The 17,795-nt window shown below is 46.6% G+C and overlaps 1 protein-coding gene across 1 annotated transcript in view; it reads left to right on the top strand.

The window, feature by feature from the left end:
* The window catches only part of ELP2 (elongator acetyltransferase complex subunit 2), a 41,755-nt gene that overhangs the window by 18,749 nt on the left and 5,211 nt on the right, over positions 1–17,795 (top strand). Inside the window, exons 15-20 of the mRNA XM_044442825.1 lie at positions 1,952–2,050; positions 2,194–2,251; positions 7,334–7,406; positions 8,357–8,549; positions 10,417–10,538; positions 16,611–16,753. Of these exons, the coding sequence (XP_044298760.1) occupies positions 1,952–2,050; positions 2,194–2,251; positions 7,334–7,406; positions 8,357–8,549; positions 10,417–10,538; positions 16,611–16,753 (688 nt within the window). The remainder of the gene's footprint in view (positions 1–1,951; positions 2,051–2,193; positions 2,252–7,333; positions 7,407–8,356; positions 8,550–10,416; positions 10,539–16,610; positions 16,754–17,795) is intronic.

Genomic DNA, 17,795 nt, shown 5'->3' with positions numbered 1-17,795 from the left:
TAGCCTAGCACATCTGAAAGGCAGCAGGTTGGGAAGGCTGTGATGAACCCTGGTTTGTTGTCACAACGAAAGGCAGCTGTCTCTTCCTACTTTTCCCTTTTGTTCTATCTATCTAGTTTGTCCACTGACCATTTAGTTACGATTTTGAGCATTGTTCATCTCTTTTAGCCGTTGTAATGATGTGATAATGGTGCAAGTGGTTTTTTTTTTTTTTTGGGCGGGGGGAGGATGAAAATACATTTAGGGGACAATCCTGTTGGCTGGTCCCTCACTAATCCAAAGCTCCCAGATGTGGAAGCTGGCATGCATTGCGTGGAGGGCAGGTTTTTTTTAACTAGGAGTGCTTTTTTCCTGTCACATCGGAAGGACTACAGTATTCCGGATGGCTTATACCTTGGCTTGTCCAGCTTCCTCCGCTTCTTGCACACTGAAACGTTTCCCTCCTCCTCCCCTGAGGTTGACTCCAGAAAGCATCTGATGCTGCTCTTTTCACTCAGATGGAGAGCTGGCGTGGGGGCAGAGTTTCAAATCCCCCACCTTGAATCAGGGAATTTGAATTCTCCTTTGCAGGGTCAAGGGCAGCCCAAGAGCCATAGGATCGCTTCTTAAAAATCTAAGAAATCACCCTCTTGGTTTGCTAGTCACGATCAGGATGGTCCAATATTAAACACCCCTCCACAGTCACTGGAGAGCGCATTAGTGGAAGCCCTGTACATGCTGCTCGGATTCTTTATCCTAAAAAATCCTATACTGCTCTCCAGTGCAAAATTTGCAGGGCATTTTATTTTTTCAGCATAATCTGCCCTGCTACTCCGACTTGGGTCTTAAGAAGCAGATGTGCCCAACGCCTTGTGGCCTGCCCCTTCCCATGTTGATCTGCTCTCGCAGCCCACACATTTTTCCGAAAAATTCCTTCTTGAGCACAGCCAGTTGAAGCCTTTTGAGTGCCACACTTCATGACTCATACCCATAGATAATGGCTGGGTAAAATTATTCTGTTGTGTATATTTTAAGCTTTTCCTTTTTTGAATGAATCTTCTTCCCTTTATTAATACATTTTGGGGCTGTTACGAAATTACAGGATGCCTTTGCTTCAGAAATAGGCCTAGAGATGGGGGTGGTGGGCTAAGAAATGCCAGAGTGACAGAGATGAAACAATGATATTCAAGGTTTGCTTTGATCTCCCACTTTGTTTTCGATCGGGCAATAAAAATGAAAGCTAGTTGAGTCAATTCTGCATTCTCTGCAGGCAAAAATTAGAATGTTCGGGAGCTGTTTTAGTCCGGAGTATGAACAGAACTAATTTCTAAATATGATAAGAGCATGAAAGCCAGAGCAGTTTGTGCAAGACTTTGAGCTTAATTCCTACTATTAAATTCATTGGGACTGAAGAGGGCACCTAACGTTTTCTAACCTTCCTGTCCAAAGCAAAATGGATTATGGGCCAATTGTCACTTAGAATGCAATTGTGTTAGTTGTGCCCTCAGCGACTCTAAGCCCCCAGACTTGGAGTCTTCGAATAGAAGAGTGATGGAGGTGACTTTCAGCTCTACACGCCACTTCCCTGCATCCACCATGAAACAGGGCTTTTTACCTGTCTGACTGGGTTGGTTTGGGGAAGGGGGGGAGGAGGCTGGAAGGAGCTGAAGGCCAGCATCTCGGTCTCACCTGTTTCCGCCTCTCTCTGCCCACTGAAATGCTCCTTCACCACCCCTAAGAGATCCCTTTCCTGATCTTGGAGGCATGCTAGTTGCCAGAGCTCCAGGTTTTGAAGAGTTTGGTTCTCCCTTGCCAAGAGGCTGGAAAACGGGCTCCAATTCAGGATGAAAAGTCTGGACCATCTTCAGATGCTGTTTAGGAGCTGAAGCTCCCTGTAGTTGTTTCTTGGTTAAACATTTCATTTTGCTACATCACTGTATTTGCTGACATTAAAACTCACATCTTTTTACAGCGGGAGAGACGACCGTTCAGGTAAGTCAACAGGAGGAAACACTTAGCGATGCTTCCAGCCAGTATCATGACAGCTACTTTCAGCCGTGTAGTCTTACAGGTAGGCAACCTGCAAAAAAATACCGTGCATGGTTCTGTAGTGAGGTTTATGGCACTGACCTTTGGGAAAACAGGGAAATGGAGAAACATGCTGTGATGGGAATAAAACCCCAACACAGTTCTAAATGAAATGATTTATTCCAGAGCCTCCTACAGAAGATAATCTCTTGCAGAGAACGCTGTGGCCTGAAACTCAAAAATTGTAAGTAATTTTTGCTTATTGATTTAGAGACAAATGAGAAGAGATGGAAGCTGTTATTCAGCACTTTGATTTTTTAATCATCTTTCCACAAGTTGTCCATTCCCTCCTTAAATATGTAATTAACCTGGTCTATGTTGGGGCTAGATGGATGCATGTACTTCTTGAAAACGACATTTGTATTCCACGCTTATTTTAAAAAGAACTTAGGATAGTGCAGATGAGTTTCTTCCATGTTATCTTCGCCACAGCTCGCAGGATTCATCTAGTAAGTTTTATGGCTGAGTAAAGACGCAACTTGGCTCTCTGGCCCTATTCAGTTACAGTGTTTAGCATTTAATTAATATATTATGTATCTGTGTGATGTATTCATTTGTCTTAGGGCCTGTCTGATCCCAAGAGTGAGGGAGACGTATGGGAGAAGTAGCAGCCTTATGAATTGGCCGCTAACACTCAGTTTAAATAAAAAGGTCTTGTATCGCTTCCGGAAGACGCGTAGGCACAGAGTTTGACAAGTCTCTGGGCAACTGTTCGTAACTCTTGAAACCCCACCATTTCCCACAAGTAGGAGCAAGCGGTGATGATTTTGACCCGTTGGCTGGCAACAACAATGTTCACAAGGGCCATCCAATGGAAGCTTTGCAGAGCACACCGGTTTTACACTGTCTCTCATTCTTGGCAAATAGCACCCAAGTCATATTTTCAGGGAATTTTGCGATGTCCTGAAACGATGCACAGGAGCCTGGAAATATCCACAGGAAAGCAAAACTATTAAGTGTTTTTTTTTGTTTCAGTCCAAGAGACCTGCCCAACTTGTAACCCATCAGGTGGAGCATAGTTCATGGTCCTTGTATTCATGAGCATCTGTAGGATGGACCAAGAGGGGGCAGCCCTCTTTCATCTCCCAGATGCACCATGCCTCCAGATTCTTAGCTTCCATTTTCTTTTTTTTAGAAGCAACTCTCTAGACTTCTTAGAGTCTGAGACATGAACCAAAATGTGCAGCTGCTATTCTGCCCTTTAGCTTTGGGAGAAACTAGCCCACTCCAGCGTTCCATTTTTTAAAGCCCATGAATGATGTCGTAGCTGTTTACCTATTTATCTGCTATACTGCCCAACAGCCGAAGATCTCTAGTTAGCCATGCCGAATGCCTGTTTAGGTGTGTTAGCCCTTTTGGGTGTGTGGTACCATTGGGGGTCCTCTTTGCTAGGATGTAATTACAGCCCCATAAAACACAAGTTATAAGGATGCCTCTGCACTCAGAACGCTGAGGATCTTTACATGCTAAGCTTTTGTCAGTAGGAGCGATGGAGACCATCTTGGCCTCTTCACCATTTGGAATTTGCCCTTGCTCTTACCTGTGGGTGTGCCTCTGAGCCCTTCTAGGTGAGACCTGCGACTCATGGTTTGGACTAGAGAGTTATCGGGGATTTGTATCCTGGTCCCTCCCCATCTTCTTCCCTACCTGCCCACTGGAATGCCCCCTTTCTGACCTCAGTGAGGTCCTTCCAGCCTGCCTTTGCTATTTTGGATAACAGACACTGCAGTTCCTCCCAGGCAAAATCTATGCGCTTTATTAGAAGAAGAGCATTACTCGGAGAAGAGCAATTGTTTGACAGCTCAGTGTGCTTTTCTGTGTGGGAAACACTTCCTGCCTGTAGGTAAATAACAACATGTGATGTGCTCTTGTAATGGAAAACTGAAAAGAGTGTTTCTTCATTGTTCTGAACTGAGAAGGACGATATCCCCACCACCCAGTTTCCATCACAGTCATTTTCATAAGGCCAGCGAGGTGCTCAGCGCTTGTGAGGAACCTGGTCCAGTGAAAGCCCTGCTGGAGTGTCCCCTTGTTTCGCACACGCTCAGCTCGCCTTCCCTCCTGCAGTGGCCCAGGGAATTCTGTCTCCTCCCTTCCGCTAGCACAGCCTTGCAAAGTCCCTCTGCCGTGCTAATTGATGGAAATAATTTGCAATAACTGCACAGTAAACACTAGATTATATTCCTTGTTTTCTTTACAAAGCAGCTCTTCTGTCCTTACCCTTTACTCATCATACATGAATTGGAACCTGATGGAAATGTTTGCTGCATTATTATTCGTGTTCGTGTCCCCAGTGGGTCATCCGTGTTTATAAAACTGGTGAAGGGAAATGCTGGGGAGTAACTTTAGTAGGCGTTACTGAGCTTGCATGGTCAGGACGGGGGGGATCAACCGATCACTTGTTTCCCCGCCACACGGTCCCATCCCACCGGTACGATAATGAGCATGAGAATAACCCTTGGCGATGTGCACATGCAGCGGTTCTCGTGAACTGGGCCTCTGAGCATGTCCCTCCCTCATGTCACCTCAAGCAGCACAAGGCGGGTTTATTTTCCTGTCCGGAGATGGCAGCTGCACCTTTGTCATGAAGAGGCAGGACACTTCTAAACGGGTTTTTGGTTAGTGACAGGCGAGGCACATTCCTGCTTGTAGCAGCTCTTGACTGGCTTAATTGGCTTTCCTTAAGATGTAGCGCTTTACAGTGTGTTTTTTCAGAAGGAGGCAGCAATGTATTTTGACAGGCAGTAGGAAAATATTGTTGGTTCCCAATTGTATTTGTGCAGCATTAATCTTCAAAGAAGCTGCATGAAATCTTGTAAAATGTAGGCATAATGTTTCCATAGCAGCAGAGGGAAAAAAGTTAGGAAGTGGCTTCCGAACAAGAAATCGTTTGGCAGTTGCATTATTGTGCAGAATATTGCGGCTCTAAAATCAGATTTCAGAATACATGTTTAATTTGATAAATATTTAAGAAGCTAGCAGTGCATACGGGTTCGACTGAAGTGTTTGGATGTGAAGATTCCATTTCAGGAAATACAGAGCTTCAGACAGCCAAAAGTAATTTTATAACTTGCTTTATTTACACGTTCCAGTCTCTGTACAGTAGTATCTAAGCCTTATATTCAGACGTCTGCGTGACGTTTGGAATGTGCTATAGCTGTATAACATGCATATCTGATAATACCAGACGTTAAGATTCTGGTTTGTTAACGGGTGCAAAGAACAACTGGGTAACTCCTGTAGGGCCATCACGTGGTATGACTTGATTTGCTCAACACATCGTGGGTCTTAGCCATCTATGGGAACGGTTACCATCGAAAAATATTGTGTTGTCACTGGCTGGTAGGAAAGCTCCATCTCTTCTGGCTTACACATGAAATCATGGTTTGATGCTGCTGGCGGGAAACACTGTGGGGATTCTGGAATATTTTCCAGGCCTTCAGTTGACTAACTTCTGACTTAGCGTGTTTATTTGACAGTATGTTTAGTAAACAAACTGAAAAGTAGGGCATCTTAATTTTACATGCTGTGTGTGTGAACAGTTTTTCCAGTATCCAAAAGTAGTTGAACTGAAATAATGGATCTGGAAAACAAAGTCAATAAATGGTACTTAATGTAGCTTAAATATCGCATTCAAATCTTTACGTAGGAATTATTTTGTGGTAATATTAAACATTTTAAGAACATGACAAATAGTGTGCTCTTCTCTTACTGGTTACCTTTAAAGTAATTTTAATTGTCAGTGTTAACATGGTAGTTTTCACATGCTCCAATATATCCCTGATATAACCCTTTTTCATTGCCTGAACAAAATGCAGCTACATGTGACTTGAACAGTTTGGCTCGACTCATATTGGTTCTCTTCACTGATGGGGTTTGCATGGCACACTGAGCTTGGAATCGTGGCTTAATGAGCCAGGCTTGAGCATTGCCGTTCCGGGCATTTGCTCTTCCCTTTTGTGTGAGCAGTTCTGGGATTTCTGCTACATGCATGCACTGGTGGTGGAGCACTTCCGAAGAAGTCTGGCAGTTCTGCCAGTGAGTGGCTTGCCTGCCCAGCTAAGGACTGTGGAACCTCTTTCCATGAGCTCAGCACTTTGGGGTACCTCACCTAAAGCAGTTGTGGTCAAATCGCAGCTTTTGGACAAATGGGAAGGCCTCCATATGTGCAAGCAGTTTATTTTCATCCATCCATCAAATTTGTATGCCGTCCATTACTTTCGTCTCTTATTATTTCAAAATAAAACAAGTTAACTATTCCACGCTGGCTGAACATATAAAATATAAATGCATCTTTACACAGTATTTTTAAAATATATTAAAATATTGATTGAATAAAAAGGTCTTGACCTGGTGCCGAAAAACATATAATGACGGTGCCAGGCGGACCTTTCTAGGGAGCACATTCCACTGACAGTTCAGGCCTGCCTCACTTGGGACTGGAGTGTTGAAGTGACACTCTGAGAAACACAGGCAGGTTCAATGGCAGACGGCAAGTGCAGAGTTAAGGGTGATAGTTGGGACCGTTTAAATGGCCCAAAAAGCCAAGAAATAAAACTGCATCACGAAGACTGCTTTCTGCAGTCACAAAAGGAATGAATTGCACTGTGAGGTGAAGTGAGACCTTAACAGTCATAAAAACATGGGCCCAGTGTCGTGACCATTGCAATGCAATTCTGAGCTCAGGTCTGTGGGTGGAGCAGGGATGTATTTGCCCACTTTTCTTGAACCTGCGGCCTTTTTTGAACCGGCTGGGTCAAAGGAATGTGTTGGAATGTGTCTCTTCACCCCGGCCAGCACAGCCAACAGTCCAGGATAGCTTGGAATTCTAGGGGTTACAGTGGGATGGGACCAGTTTGGAGAAAGTTGTATTGACGTTGTCTTCCATGTCACTTTTGTGAACTGATTCATTGGGTGTAGTGCATGCCCATATCGCAGTAGTTTTCCAACTCTGCTCCAAGTAACCCTATGGTGATTTGGCCGGGTTTTAGCAGCAGTTTCTATTAGAAAACCTGTGACAGCAGGCAAACTTGCTGGATGAAAGAGACAAAAAGAAATGGGCACACATCCAAAGACCTATCTAAGAATCCTCTGCGGGACGTCAGGACATCAGTGACAAAACCCAAGTGTCCTTTGATTGACAGATTTAGAAAAGCTTCTCTGATAGTAAAAAAAAAACACCTGTGAAAAGCTTTGATGTGTGTAATATGTGCTAGGATTAGAGATCACCTCTCCTTTTACTACCTCCGTGTCGTTGTCATTTTAGATACGGACACGGCTATGAGATTTTTTGTGTTGCCTGCAATAATGCAAAAACGGTGATTGCGTCAGCATGTAAGGTAAGATTAAGGTTATTTAAAAAAGCCTCTGCAGGTAGGGTGGCAACCTTGTGGATGTTCGCTGTGCTGCGTGGCCTGAAGAACATGAGAAGAATCTGGTAGGTTCAGAGCAGAAGTCACCAGGCCAGCATCCGGCTTCCCACCTTCCTGCCCTGAGGCTTCCTCTTGAGGCATGGCTTATTCCAAAAGAGACGAGGGCATGCATCTTACACGCTGAAGTCATGAGGCTGCATTGCACATGTGCATATTGTGTAGAAGGTTCTACATGCACATTATCAATTGTATTTGTGGCACATTGGCCTTTGAACAAAGTGAAAATAATTGTTTGGAAAAGGGTATCCTGTGCAGGGTTATGCAGAGCTTGAACCCCTTAAAGCCCCAAGCCATTGAAAAAACAAAACGAAACAAACGTTTTTAATGAGAACACTTAGTGTGAACAAAAAGCCTATTTTTCCAAAATAATGTAACTAGGTCTTTTTCAAAGTGTGCCCTGTAAAATACTGGAATGCTGCAAGAATGGATCAGCAAGATACGGTTTGGGAGCATAGAACATTCACAAAAATGGAACAGTGTCATCATGAGAAGAAGAATAGTTGAGAAACTTCCTAAGCATTGTTTCAGGAGCATGCCTTTCTTGAAAAACAGAAAATATCTGTGTGATATTTCTGAGCTGTCCCAACGGGAGAAGAGAACTCAAGAGTAGGACAGCTGTTCTTGTCCTGGAATTTCTCTTCTTCCTAATATTTATATGCTTCTTCATGAGCTGCTATGTCGGGATTGAGAAAGAACGGAACTTCAAGCCCAGTTCCTAGCCAGGGCAATGCTTTTTTATCAGAAACAGGCGGGTTGCTACTATCTCCCTAATTCTTTAGCTGCTACACCATGCTGGTGGTGTTGTTACAGGTGTGTCCTTGTTCTCATTCTCAGTATGTTTGCTTCCTGTTTTACAGGCTTCTAAAAAAGAACATGCAGCCATTATTTTGTGGAGTACTACAACCTGGAAGCCGCTACAGAGCTTATCTTTTCACAATCTGACAGTGACACAAATGTCTTTTTCACCCAATGATAAATTCTTGTTAGCAGTTTCCAGAGACAGGAAATGGACCCTTTGGAAGTGCGAAGATACTAGCCCATCAGAATCAGGTGAGATGCAGGTGTTGGTATTGAAAACTCTTGACTTAAGAACGTATACATAAGTGTCCATTTTGGGATGGCATTTTAGTTTCTCCTTAAGATTTAATCTTCCTTAAGAATTCCATTCTTAAGGAAGACAGTACTCTTAATGCTTGTATATTTGAGATGAGAACCGTTCGGTTGCATGAACAGGAAGCCTTCCAGAGGCTTTCCTCCCCACTTAGCCACATGGCTCGATGGAATGACTGTGAGGCCACTCTTAGCATCGCTGACTTCTTACTGCTGACACAGGGGTCGCCTGTGGAAATTGTGCACACCTTCTATTATGACCTGCTCAGATATTTTGGATATCTTCCAATAGACTTCAGATTAAACACCGCCCCCAAAAAGGGTGGGGGGAAGAAAAATTAAGTAGAATCTTCTTGTCTTGGTTGGTGGTAATTTCAGCTAGCTCTGAAACAAGCTTTTATCCTCAATATTATCGTTGCTATTTATGCAGGAGAAGGTGATGTGATTGGGAATGGCTAATGTAGTACTCCCTTTTAGTGCTAAACAGGAGTGAGGGAAGATTGGCTCCAGTGCTGCCCAGATCTTGAGTCACTTGGTCCCAGAAATGGAGTTACCATGCATTCCAAGTCTTCCGCTTGGGTGGAGTAGTCCTGTTGTCCTGGGAGAATCCGTGGCAGAGGAGGAGCAGCCCAGAGAGTTCGGCTGTTGGGCGGCATAGAAATGAATAAATGAACAACGGCCACTTTCTGAGCCATGCACACTCGCCCTAGTTCAGTGTGGCATGGGACAAATGGCTGGAATACCTGCCCATGACGTGACCAGGCGAAAAGTTCACGGTGGGTGAGCTCTTTCGCCCGTGTCGGGGTTGCCTGGGACCTGAGGCCTCTGCCCAGGCATCCCTCGCAGGCCGTTCTTCTGCTTCTCTCGGCATGGCCAGTAGCAAAGTGACGGCGGGGGACTCCGCTGTCGTGGCAGGTGGAGGCTTCTGTGGGTTTGCGAGCTTCATAAATGCTGCTGAGTGCGCGCATGGACAAAGTGCACGTCAGAATGACCCTGGTTTCCTGGTCAGCATTCTAAAAGACGCTGAGCTGAGTTTAATCAAGTTACGGTTGAGCTGGCGGCCCTCAGGTTATCAATCCGAATGCAGCATCCGTCCTCCTATAAAAACTGCAACAAGGGAACACAGCTGGAAAAGAAACCATAGTCACTTTCTTGGGCCTAGTGCAGACCTCATAATCATCTGCTTTGATATAGCACTTAAGCTGCAACCTTGTGCACCCTTACCCGGGAGTACAGTAGAAAGAAAGGAAGGAAGGAAGGAAGGAAGGAAGGAAGGAAGGAAGGAAGGAAGGAAGTTTGTTTGTTTGAAACATTTCTATGCTGCCCCATTCACAAAGAGCCTCGGGGCGGCTTACAAAACAGACATAATACACACAATTAACCTTAAAAATTTGGAGACATCTCAGCACAATATAAAACCCAATAAATAATCCAATAAAGGAGACTTACTTCTCACTAGGCCTGAATACCAGTGCACAGTTAAAGAGTATGTTTAATTTTTATAACCTTGTAAAATAGTCCAATGAGCTGCAGTGAAGGAGAGACATAGAGGCTAGCCTAGGCTTAGGTCCTGAACTCACGTTGGGCTGAGCTTTCAATCAGGGGCATCCTTATCCTCAGCACAGTGCATTGGTGGCTACAATTGCAGGGATGCAGAAGGGTGCTTCTTAGACGGAAGCACAGGAGGGGGGTGAAGACGAGTGCAGTGCCCTTCCCCTTTCTAGCCCTCGGTTGTGCTGTTTCCTGAGATAATTTCCATCTGTTGCGCCCAGGGAGGACATGACTGCATGTGTGTTTGTCGTTTCAGAAGCTGCTTTCAGCCTCTTCGCTTGCACGGACAAGATGACCGCCATGCACGGCCGCATCATTTGGTCCTGTTCCTGGGCTCCAGACAGCGAGTATTTCGTTACTGGAAGCAGAGACAAAAAGGTGACGCATGCCGAAATGAACGGACTCCCTTAGGGAAGCGGCAGCCTCTGGTTCAGAACGGCTGGGCAGGGGGGTCACGGACGGGACCTTCTGCAGGGCTTTCATTCACAGGGCCACCCTAAGTTGGAGACGATCAACAATTACAGCAGGGCTGTTGCAGGCTTAGGCTTCCTGCTGTCTTGGACGTGTCTCTGGCTAGACGGTTCGTGAGGAGTCCCCAGCCTTCTGGGCCTGTGTGCTCTAGGCAGTTTCTGCACAAAATGCCTGCACGGAGGATGTGACCAGGAATATACAGTGGTATCCCGGCTCACGAACGCCTCAGTCCATGACCAAATTGGGTCGCGAACAGGAATTTCATAAAAATTTTGCCACAGGTTGCGAACTCTGCATCGGGTGATGATCACGAGCCCGCCTGCCTTCCCTGCATGGGCGCCATCGTGGTCGTGCTGGAGGGGGGTGAAGATGGCCGCAATTGTGCCCGTGCCCGCTGCCCCCCAGCGTGCCCGTGATTGCGCCAGTCTCTCCCTCCACACACACACACACAATTGCTGCTCATTAGCACTTTGCTTCACATTTTTGTGGGTAAAAAAAAAGATAGTTGCAGAACGGATTAACCTTATTTACATTGACCCTTATGGGGAAATTTGGCTCGGCTCATGACCAGTTGGGTAACGACCAAAGTCCTGGAACGGATTAAGTTCGTGGGCCAAGGTACCACTGTAATGGCTGCCGGGGAGAGCTGGCTGCTCAAAGATGAGTTAAAGAGGTGGTCCAGGGTGGTGGGGAGAGAAATAGTGAGGCTGGGGGCTAGGGGGGAGGGGGAATAATGAGGCCCAGGGGGGGGGAGAGCCCAGAGGAAGTGCAAGAGCAAGGCTGGAGGCTAGAACAAGAGAGAAGCCCTAACATCTTCCCAAGGTTTTCTCTTTTTAGAATCACTGAAGCGGGCAAGAACTTTGTGGCTGCAGTTTGGCATGGTTGTGGGTGTGTTGGGAAATGGTTTACATTGGTTTGTTTGTTTATTTAAAGTTTTTATATGCCGTCCCCATTGCTGCACAGCCTCAGGATGGCTCACAACACAAAACAGTGGTTTACACTGTACCTTAGGATTACTTTGAGATAGGTCATAGAATCATAGAACAGTAGAGTTGGAAGGGGCGAAGAAGGCCCTCAGGTTCAACCCCCTGCTGTTGCAGGACACCAGGTCACACCATCGCACTCAGATGGCTGTCCATTCTCTTTTTGACTGGCTCCAGCGTGGGAGAGCCCCCCACCTCTCCAGGCAGCTGGTCCCACTGCTGTATTGCTCTGACAGTGGGGAAGCTTTTCCTGCCTGAATCTGGGTTGTCGCAACTTGAATCCATTATTCCATGTCCTACACTCCGGCATCAGCAAGAAAGAGATCTTGACCTTCCTCTTTGAGGTACTTCTAGAGGGAGCTCATGTCCCCCCTCAGTCTTCTCATCTCAAGGCTGAACATGCCCGGTTCTCTCTGTCTCTGCCCACAGGGCAGAGTTTCCAGTCCCTGAATCCTTTTTGTTACCCTCCAATATGTAATTGACTTAGCAGAGATGAATTTTTATGCAGTTCGGATCCTAGGATTTGTTTTGTTTGCATCTTTACAGGCATGTAAGCCAGCATTATCTAACTGTAGATGTTTTAGGCTTCATCTTCCATCAGCCCCAGCCAGCATGGCCTGTGATCAAGGATGCTGGGAATTGTAATCTAAAACATCCCAATGGCAAGTCTCATTTAGGTTGGGAAGTCCCAGTTGGGAGGTCTCATTTGTAAATTATCAGTAATCCCTACCCAGTTACATACATGGAATCCACACAATTTAATCTATATTTATTCAAAACATTCCCGCCCCACAATTTTGCCTAAAAAGGAGGGGCCCAGGGTAGCTTACCATTCATAAAACCATAATTAAATGCACAGAACATTTAAGAAGAATCCTTTTCTTTTTGGTGTGAGAACTAAACGCACATGTATATACATATTTGTGTAATGTGTTATTGTTCATGTATCTTTAGAAGTCTAGACTGCTGTAAATTCAGTGCACCTTGAATGTGGACCCTGGATACTTATTTTAGTATTTGCATATTCCGTTACTGAATGACCTGCTGTACCATGGAGGAAAGGTGCTCAGTGTATTAGATAAGAGAGGAAGGAGTTTTGCACCAAATGCTTCCCCTGTTAGCTTGTCTGTAGTTGGTGAAAGGAGATTTGGCACTTGATTTTGTACAGGGACTTGCACAATGGCTTCAGCTATTTAGGAAGCTTCCTACCGCCTCGTTTTGCTGAGTGTTACATGAAGAAGCAAAACCCTAAGAAGAAAATAATGTACTTTGAAAAGGGTAATTGGTTTTCAGTCTGACACCTGATCCTGTTAAGAGAAGCTAAATTTATGAAAGCTTTTATACATTACCCAAATATGCAAATGTTCTTTATTTTACACAATTCATTCTGATTGTTCCTATGAGGCAGCACTGGACTAGGCCTTGGCTGAAATCTGATTCAGCTGCGAAACCCTCTTGAGCCAATTGTTTTTTCTTAGCCTAACCTACCTCGCAGGTCTGTTGCAAAGGGAGAATGGGGAATACCCATCCCTGGTTACTAGAAATGCGTTGCTTTTGAGATCTTGGAAACATAGAAACAGAGTGAGCCAGAAGGGGTCTCCCGGGCCATCTAGTCTGACCCCCGGCTCCACCTGGCAATACTCTTGACATGCCCACCATGTGCATGTCCAGCCTATCCTTGAACACCCTCACCAATGGGGCCTCAACCACCTCCCGTGGAAGCCCATTCCACACCCTTACAAGACACTGTTCACACATGCTCACACATACACACTTGCAATTATAAGGACTTAAAAAACGTGTTTCTTAATGGAAGTTGAAATTCCCAGAAGCTGAAGCGTTGCGCCTGGTTCAACCCCCCTCATCTTTTCTGCATGCCTGCAGAACTGCAGCTTGCCTCCAGCTTTGTCCAGGTGCCAAGAACTCTTGGTATGTCGAGTTTCGTTGCCAGGCTGCTGCTGATCAGTACAGCACTGTCAGTGTATATGAGGCTTGTGCAGCATAAACAAGAGAAAATCAGCGGTCCTTGTTCTAGGAAGATCACAGCCCAAAGTTTGGCAGAGAACGGAGGGAGATGAGAAATGCGCGAATAGCAAGGAATGAATGTGTGCCTACAGCTGCTCAGGTTCCAAGGTCTCATTCTAGGTGGGAATGAGGGATGATGGCTGGATTATCAGACTACAGAAAACATCCTTAGTAGTGAGTCACTCGGCTGCCATTTTGTCCTTTCACATGTTGACAGGTTTTGCGGCCCCTACTTAGGGTGGCGTTTGCCTCGCGGCAAACAAAGTGAGCGAGAGCTTTGGAACTTGCCGCATTTATGTGCCCTGGTCTATAACAAGATACTGCTTTGCACATGTCCCTGTGCACATGTAGCATCTGCCATACGCTTAGTGATCCTTCCTTAAGCCCTCTGCTGTTTCCCACAGTAGTTCTTTCTTTCTGGGTCTTGTAAAGATGGTTTGCAGAGTAATCCTGATCACTTAATCCTGGTTCCTATACATTTCCTGTGCAACAATAGAGCTTTCTGTGTTTTTGTACGGCGTTTGCTTACTGGCAGTGGCTTTCACAGAGCTTAAGCAAATCCACCGTTCTGCGGGTTTTATCACCCCAGCAAACATTTTAGAATTGCAGCTCACAAGCCTGGAGAACTTTCTGTTCTTCCTCTAACTCCAGATCCCCAGGAAGCCCGAACATTCATTTTGCACCATGGCAAAGTGGCAAACAGTTCACTACTTCTCATTGTTTGAGTTGATCAAGCCAGTCCTTCCATTTTGCCTCGTTTAACACCTTACCAGGTTTGTGACTTTACTGGGATTGTGTTAGACGGGCAGTGTTACTTCCTCCTCTGCTGCCTTCTGAATTGTTTCCAAGCCTGCACTAGTTGTAGCCATTCCATAAAGGAGAGAAGCGACCGCACAGGGAGCCCATGGGCAAACATGCTTTGCTTTGCGTGTGAATGCAGGCAGCAGCTAATCTCCTGGGCGTTATTGCCAGTGATGGCAGCTTCATCGGTCACTGTCCATACTTGGGCAATTCTCTTTGTCTCTACCATAATGTTTCCTACCTTTGATTTCATGTAATCACCAAGACAGAATTCTACAGGGTAACCATGGCTGAGCTAGCATGGTTCTTCAGGGTGCCATAAACCAGCAGCATCCTGTGACATATAGACTGGCAAAGATGCCGGTACATGGCGCAAGCCCACCTTGTTGCGTGCTCCTCTCTGTAAAATGCACTGCACTGTCTTTTGGTTCTCGTTGTGATGTGCCATCAAGTTGTGTCCAACTCACGGTGACCCTATGCATGAAAGCCCTCCAAGATGGCCTCTCCATGACAGTCCTGCTCAGCTCTTCTAAATTTGAGGCTGTAGCTTCTTCTATGGATCCACTCCATCTCTTCTTTGGTCTTCCTCTTCTCCTGCCTTCAGCTTTCCCTAGCAGGATTGTCTTCTCCAGGGAGTCTGCCCTTCTCATGGTGTGTCCAAAGCATGGCAGCCTCAAGTTTTGTCATTTTTGCTTCTAGGGAAAGCTCTGGCCTGCGTGATCCGTGACCCACTTGTTGTTCTGTTAGTTCAGGGTATTCACAAGGCTCTTCCCCAGCACCATGTCCCAGCTGCATCCATTTTCTTTCTGTCACTTTCTTCAGTGTCCAGTCGCACACCGATCCACAGTGATTGGGAATACGGCGGTGTGGATTTGGCCTTGGTCTCAACTAAAGCATTCCTACCTTTGACGGTCTTTTCTCGCTTCCCTTCCAAAACTCAATCTTCTTCAGATTTCTTGGCTGCAGCCTCTGTCTGAATTGACGACTGAACCAAGCTGTGCCAAATCTTGCACAATTTCAGCGTTTTCATTATCGGCAGTAAAGTTCTGCAGTTCTTCTGTAGCCGTGGTGTTCGTTTTCTTAACGTTCAGCTGCAGTCCTGCTCCAGCACGTGCTTCTTTCGCTTTGATAAGGCATCATTAGCAGTACGAAATGCTGGAAGTGCTGGTTCTTGTGGTAAGTCCCGAGCCATGCCCCCAGGGAACCGGCAGCCCTGTTCATCCTAAATGCTTTCCTCTCTGCCAGGAGTGTCTTTTCTTAAGCTGGCACTTCTTGAGTGCCCATTTAAGACCAGTGGGCAGGCGGCAGAGGATATCTTTGCCCCTGCTAATCAAAAAGACCCGGGACTCTGCCACTCCACTTTTGTACTATTAGGTGCCAGAGGACATGGTTACTGGAAGTTGCAATGCAGCCAGCTTGTTTTCTTTGCTAAGTGCTAACCAGCCTTCCCCAACCATGTGCCTTCCAGATGCATTTGGACCGCAGCACCCAGAATTCCCAGACAATGGCCCTGCTGGATGGGAATGCTGGGAGTTGTGGTCCGAATGCCTCGGAAGGCCACCATGTTGGGGAAGGCTGATATAGGTCGCCTTGGCTTTCTAGCGAGCCCTTAACTGCGTGCACCCCGTTCCTCCCTTCCCCACGTCTTGTGTCAAGTGTAGGGAAAGGAGAGGCCTTTGCTCTCAACGCTGGCCTTTTGCAGGAGGTGCGTCCGGCGCCCCACTGCTGCACCCTGCAAATAGCTCACTGGAAAGCCATCTTGCCTCTTTCCAGGTTCTTAGCAGAGGAAAAGGGGTGACGAGTCTCCCAAAAGCAGGTCTTGTGCTTGAAGCAAATTCATGAGCCTTTGCTGCTTGCCTGTATGTTATTTCGTTGGATTTTGTTTTATGGCTGACCACTTCTGAGTGGCATGCATGGATCTGTATACCCCAGGCAGTTCACAATGACCTCGGACCCAGAAAAGGGGGAAAATAGGGGAGAAAAACAGGGCTTGAAAGTACTGCGTTCACCCGAACTCCCTTTCCTCGTGGATGGAAAGCAGTTCAATTCTCTCACCCAAGACAGTGGAGGGGGAGGAGGTGCTGCCAAAGCGAGGACTCCCACCCAGCCCAGGCCTGCAGCCCTGAAGGCCGCGTGTCAGTTTCACGAGTCTGTTTTGCACTTCAAACAGGTCATCATCTGGGGCAAATGCTGCTCCTCAGAGGAGAATAAAGAGAACGAGCCATGTCTGATCCAGCCGTGTTCGCCGGTCCTGGACGTGGGGGTCTCTGTCACGGCCGTTAGTGCCAGCCCGGTGCTCGCTCTTGATGGCAGGTATGTCGCTCTGCGGAAGGACGGGCCATACGGAGTGATTTTCCGGACCCAGGCCGCAAGTGCCTCATGCGGCTGTGCTGATCGGCATTTCCCATTCCAGCTTGCACTCTGCTTCTAAGGGTTGTCCAGGGGGACCCCGACTGTGCCCCTTTCCTGCCCCTTCTCCTCCCTGGGGTTGCCCCTGGCAGTGCAAAGTTTGCATCCGAGGGCACCACAGCAGGTGCTGTACCCAAGCGCCTTCACAAGCAGGGAGGGGCTGAAGTTTCAAGGAGGTGCCGTTGAGGCGCGTTTCTGCAAGCGCTTCTTACCATTTGCACCTTAATGAGACTGTGTGTGCTTTAAAAAGTCACATAAATAGACTCAGGCCTTCCTTGAGCATGATGAAGGCTTTAGGGTTGAACGAAATATTCCAGGGGTCATTTAGCTCATCCATGCCTTCTTTGCAACATCTAGTAAATGAAATATCATGGTGTTTGGCTGTCAGCAAATTGGAGCTGGGTAAATAAAGACTGTCTGCGGCAGGTTGACAGCAGCCCTGTATACGCATGAGCCCCCAGGCACTCACGGCCTGATTTCACCTTCATTCTTCCCTCTCCGAGTCTGCCCATCGTTTTCCTCACATGGACCCTTTCCGCTGTGTCCTGCCCCATCCATTCCCCCTGCCCCCAATTTCTGTGCATCCTCAGAATTTGCAGCATCCTGCAGTTGCCTTCCTGTGGCCCTGCACTGAAAAAAGAAAAGCTTCTGTGCATTTCAGCACCACAATATTCTGTCCAAGCAGGCATGCCTGTCTGGCTGTGCGGAAAACACCCAGCCTGGTTGCTACAGGAAAAGAAAAGGCAGCAGTGCTGGAAACAGTGCAACAAATCGATCTTATGAAGGGTGACAAAGGTGGGTGGTGGCGAAGCAGATAGAGATGACTTTGCCCGAGCTGAAGTCCTCCGAGCGGAGGATCACTGTCTCCAGGCTGCCGGGGTCCATTCCGGGAAGCTGGACTTTTCAGAATCACGGCCTCTCTCAAAACTTCTGTTCCCATTTCAAA

This window comes from Varanus komodoensis, unplaced genomic scaffold, assembly GCF_004798865.1.
Source record: "Varanus komodoensis strain SLA01 unplaced genomic scaffold, ASM479886v1 scaffold40, whole genome shotgun sequence".
Classification (NCBI taxonomy): Eukaryota; Metazoa; Chordata; class Lepidosauria; order Squamata; family Varanidae; genus Varanus; species Varanus komodoensis.
Note: the sequence above shows the minus strand (reverse complement) of the source record. Positions and strands in the feature narration are given on the sequence as shown.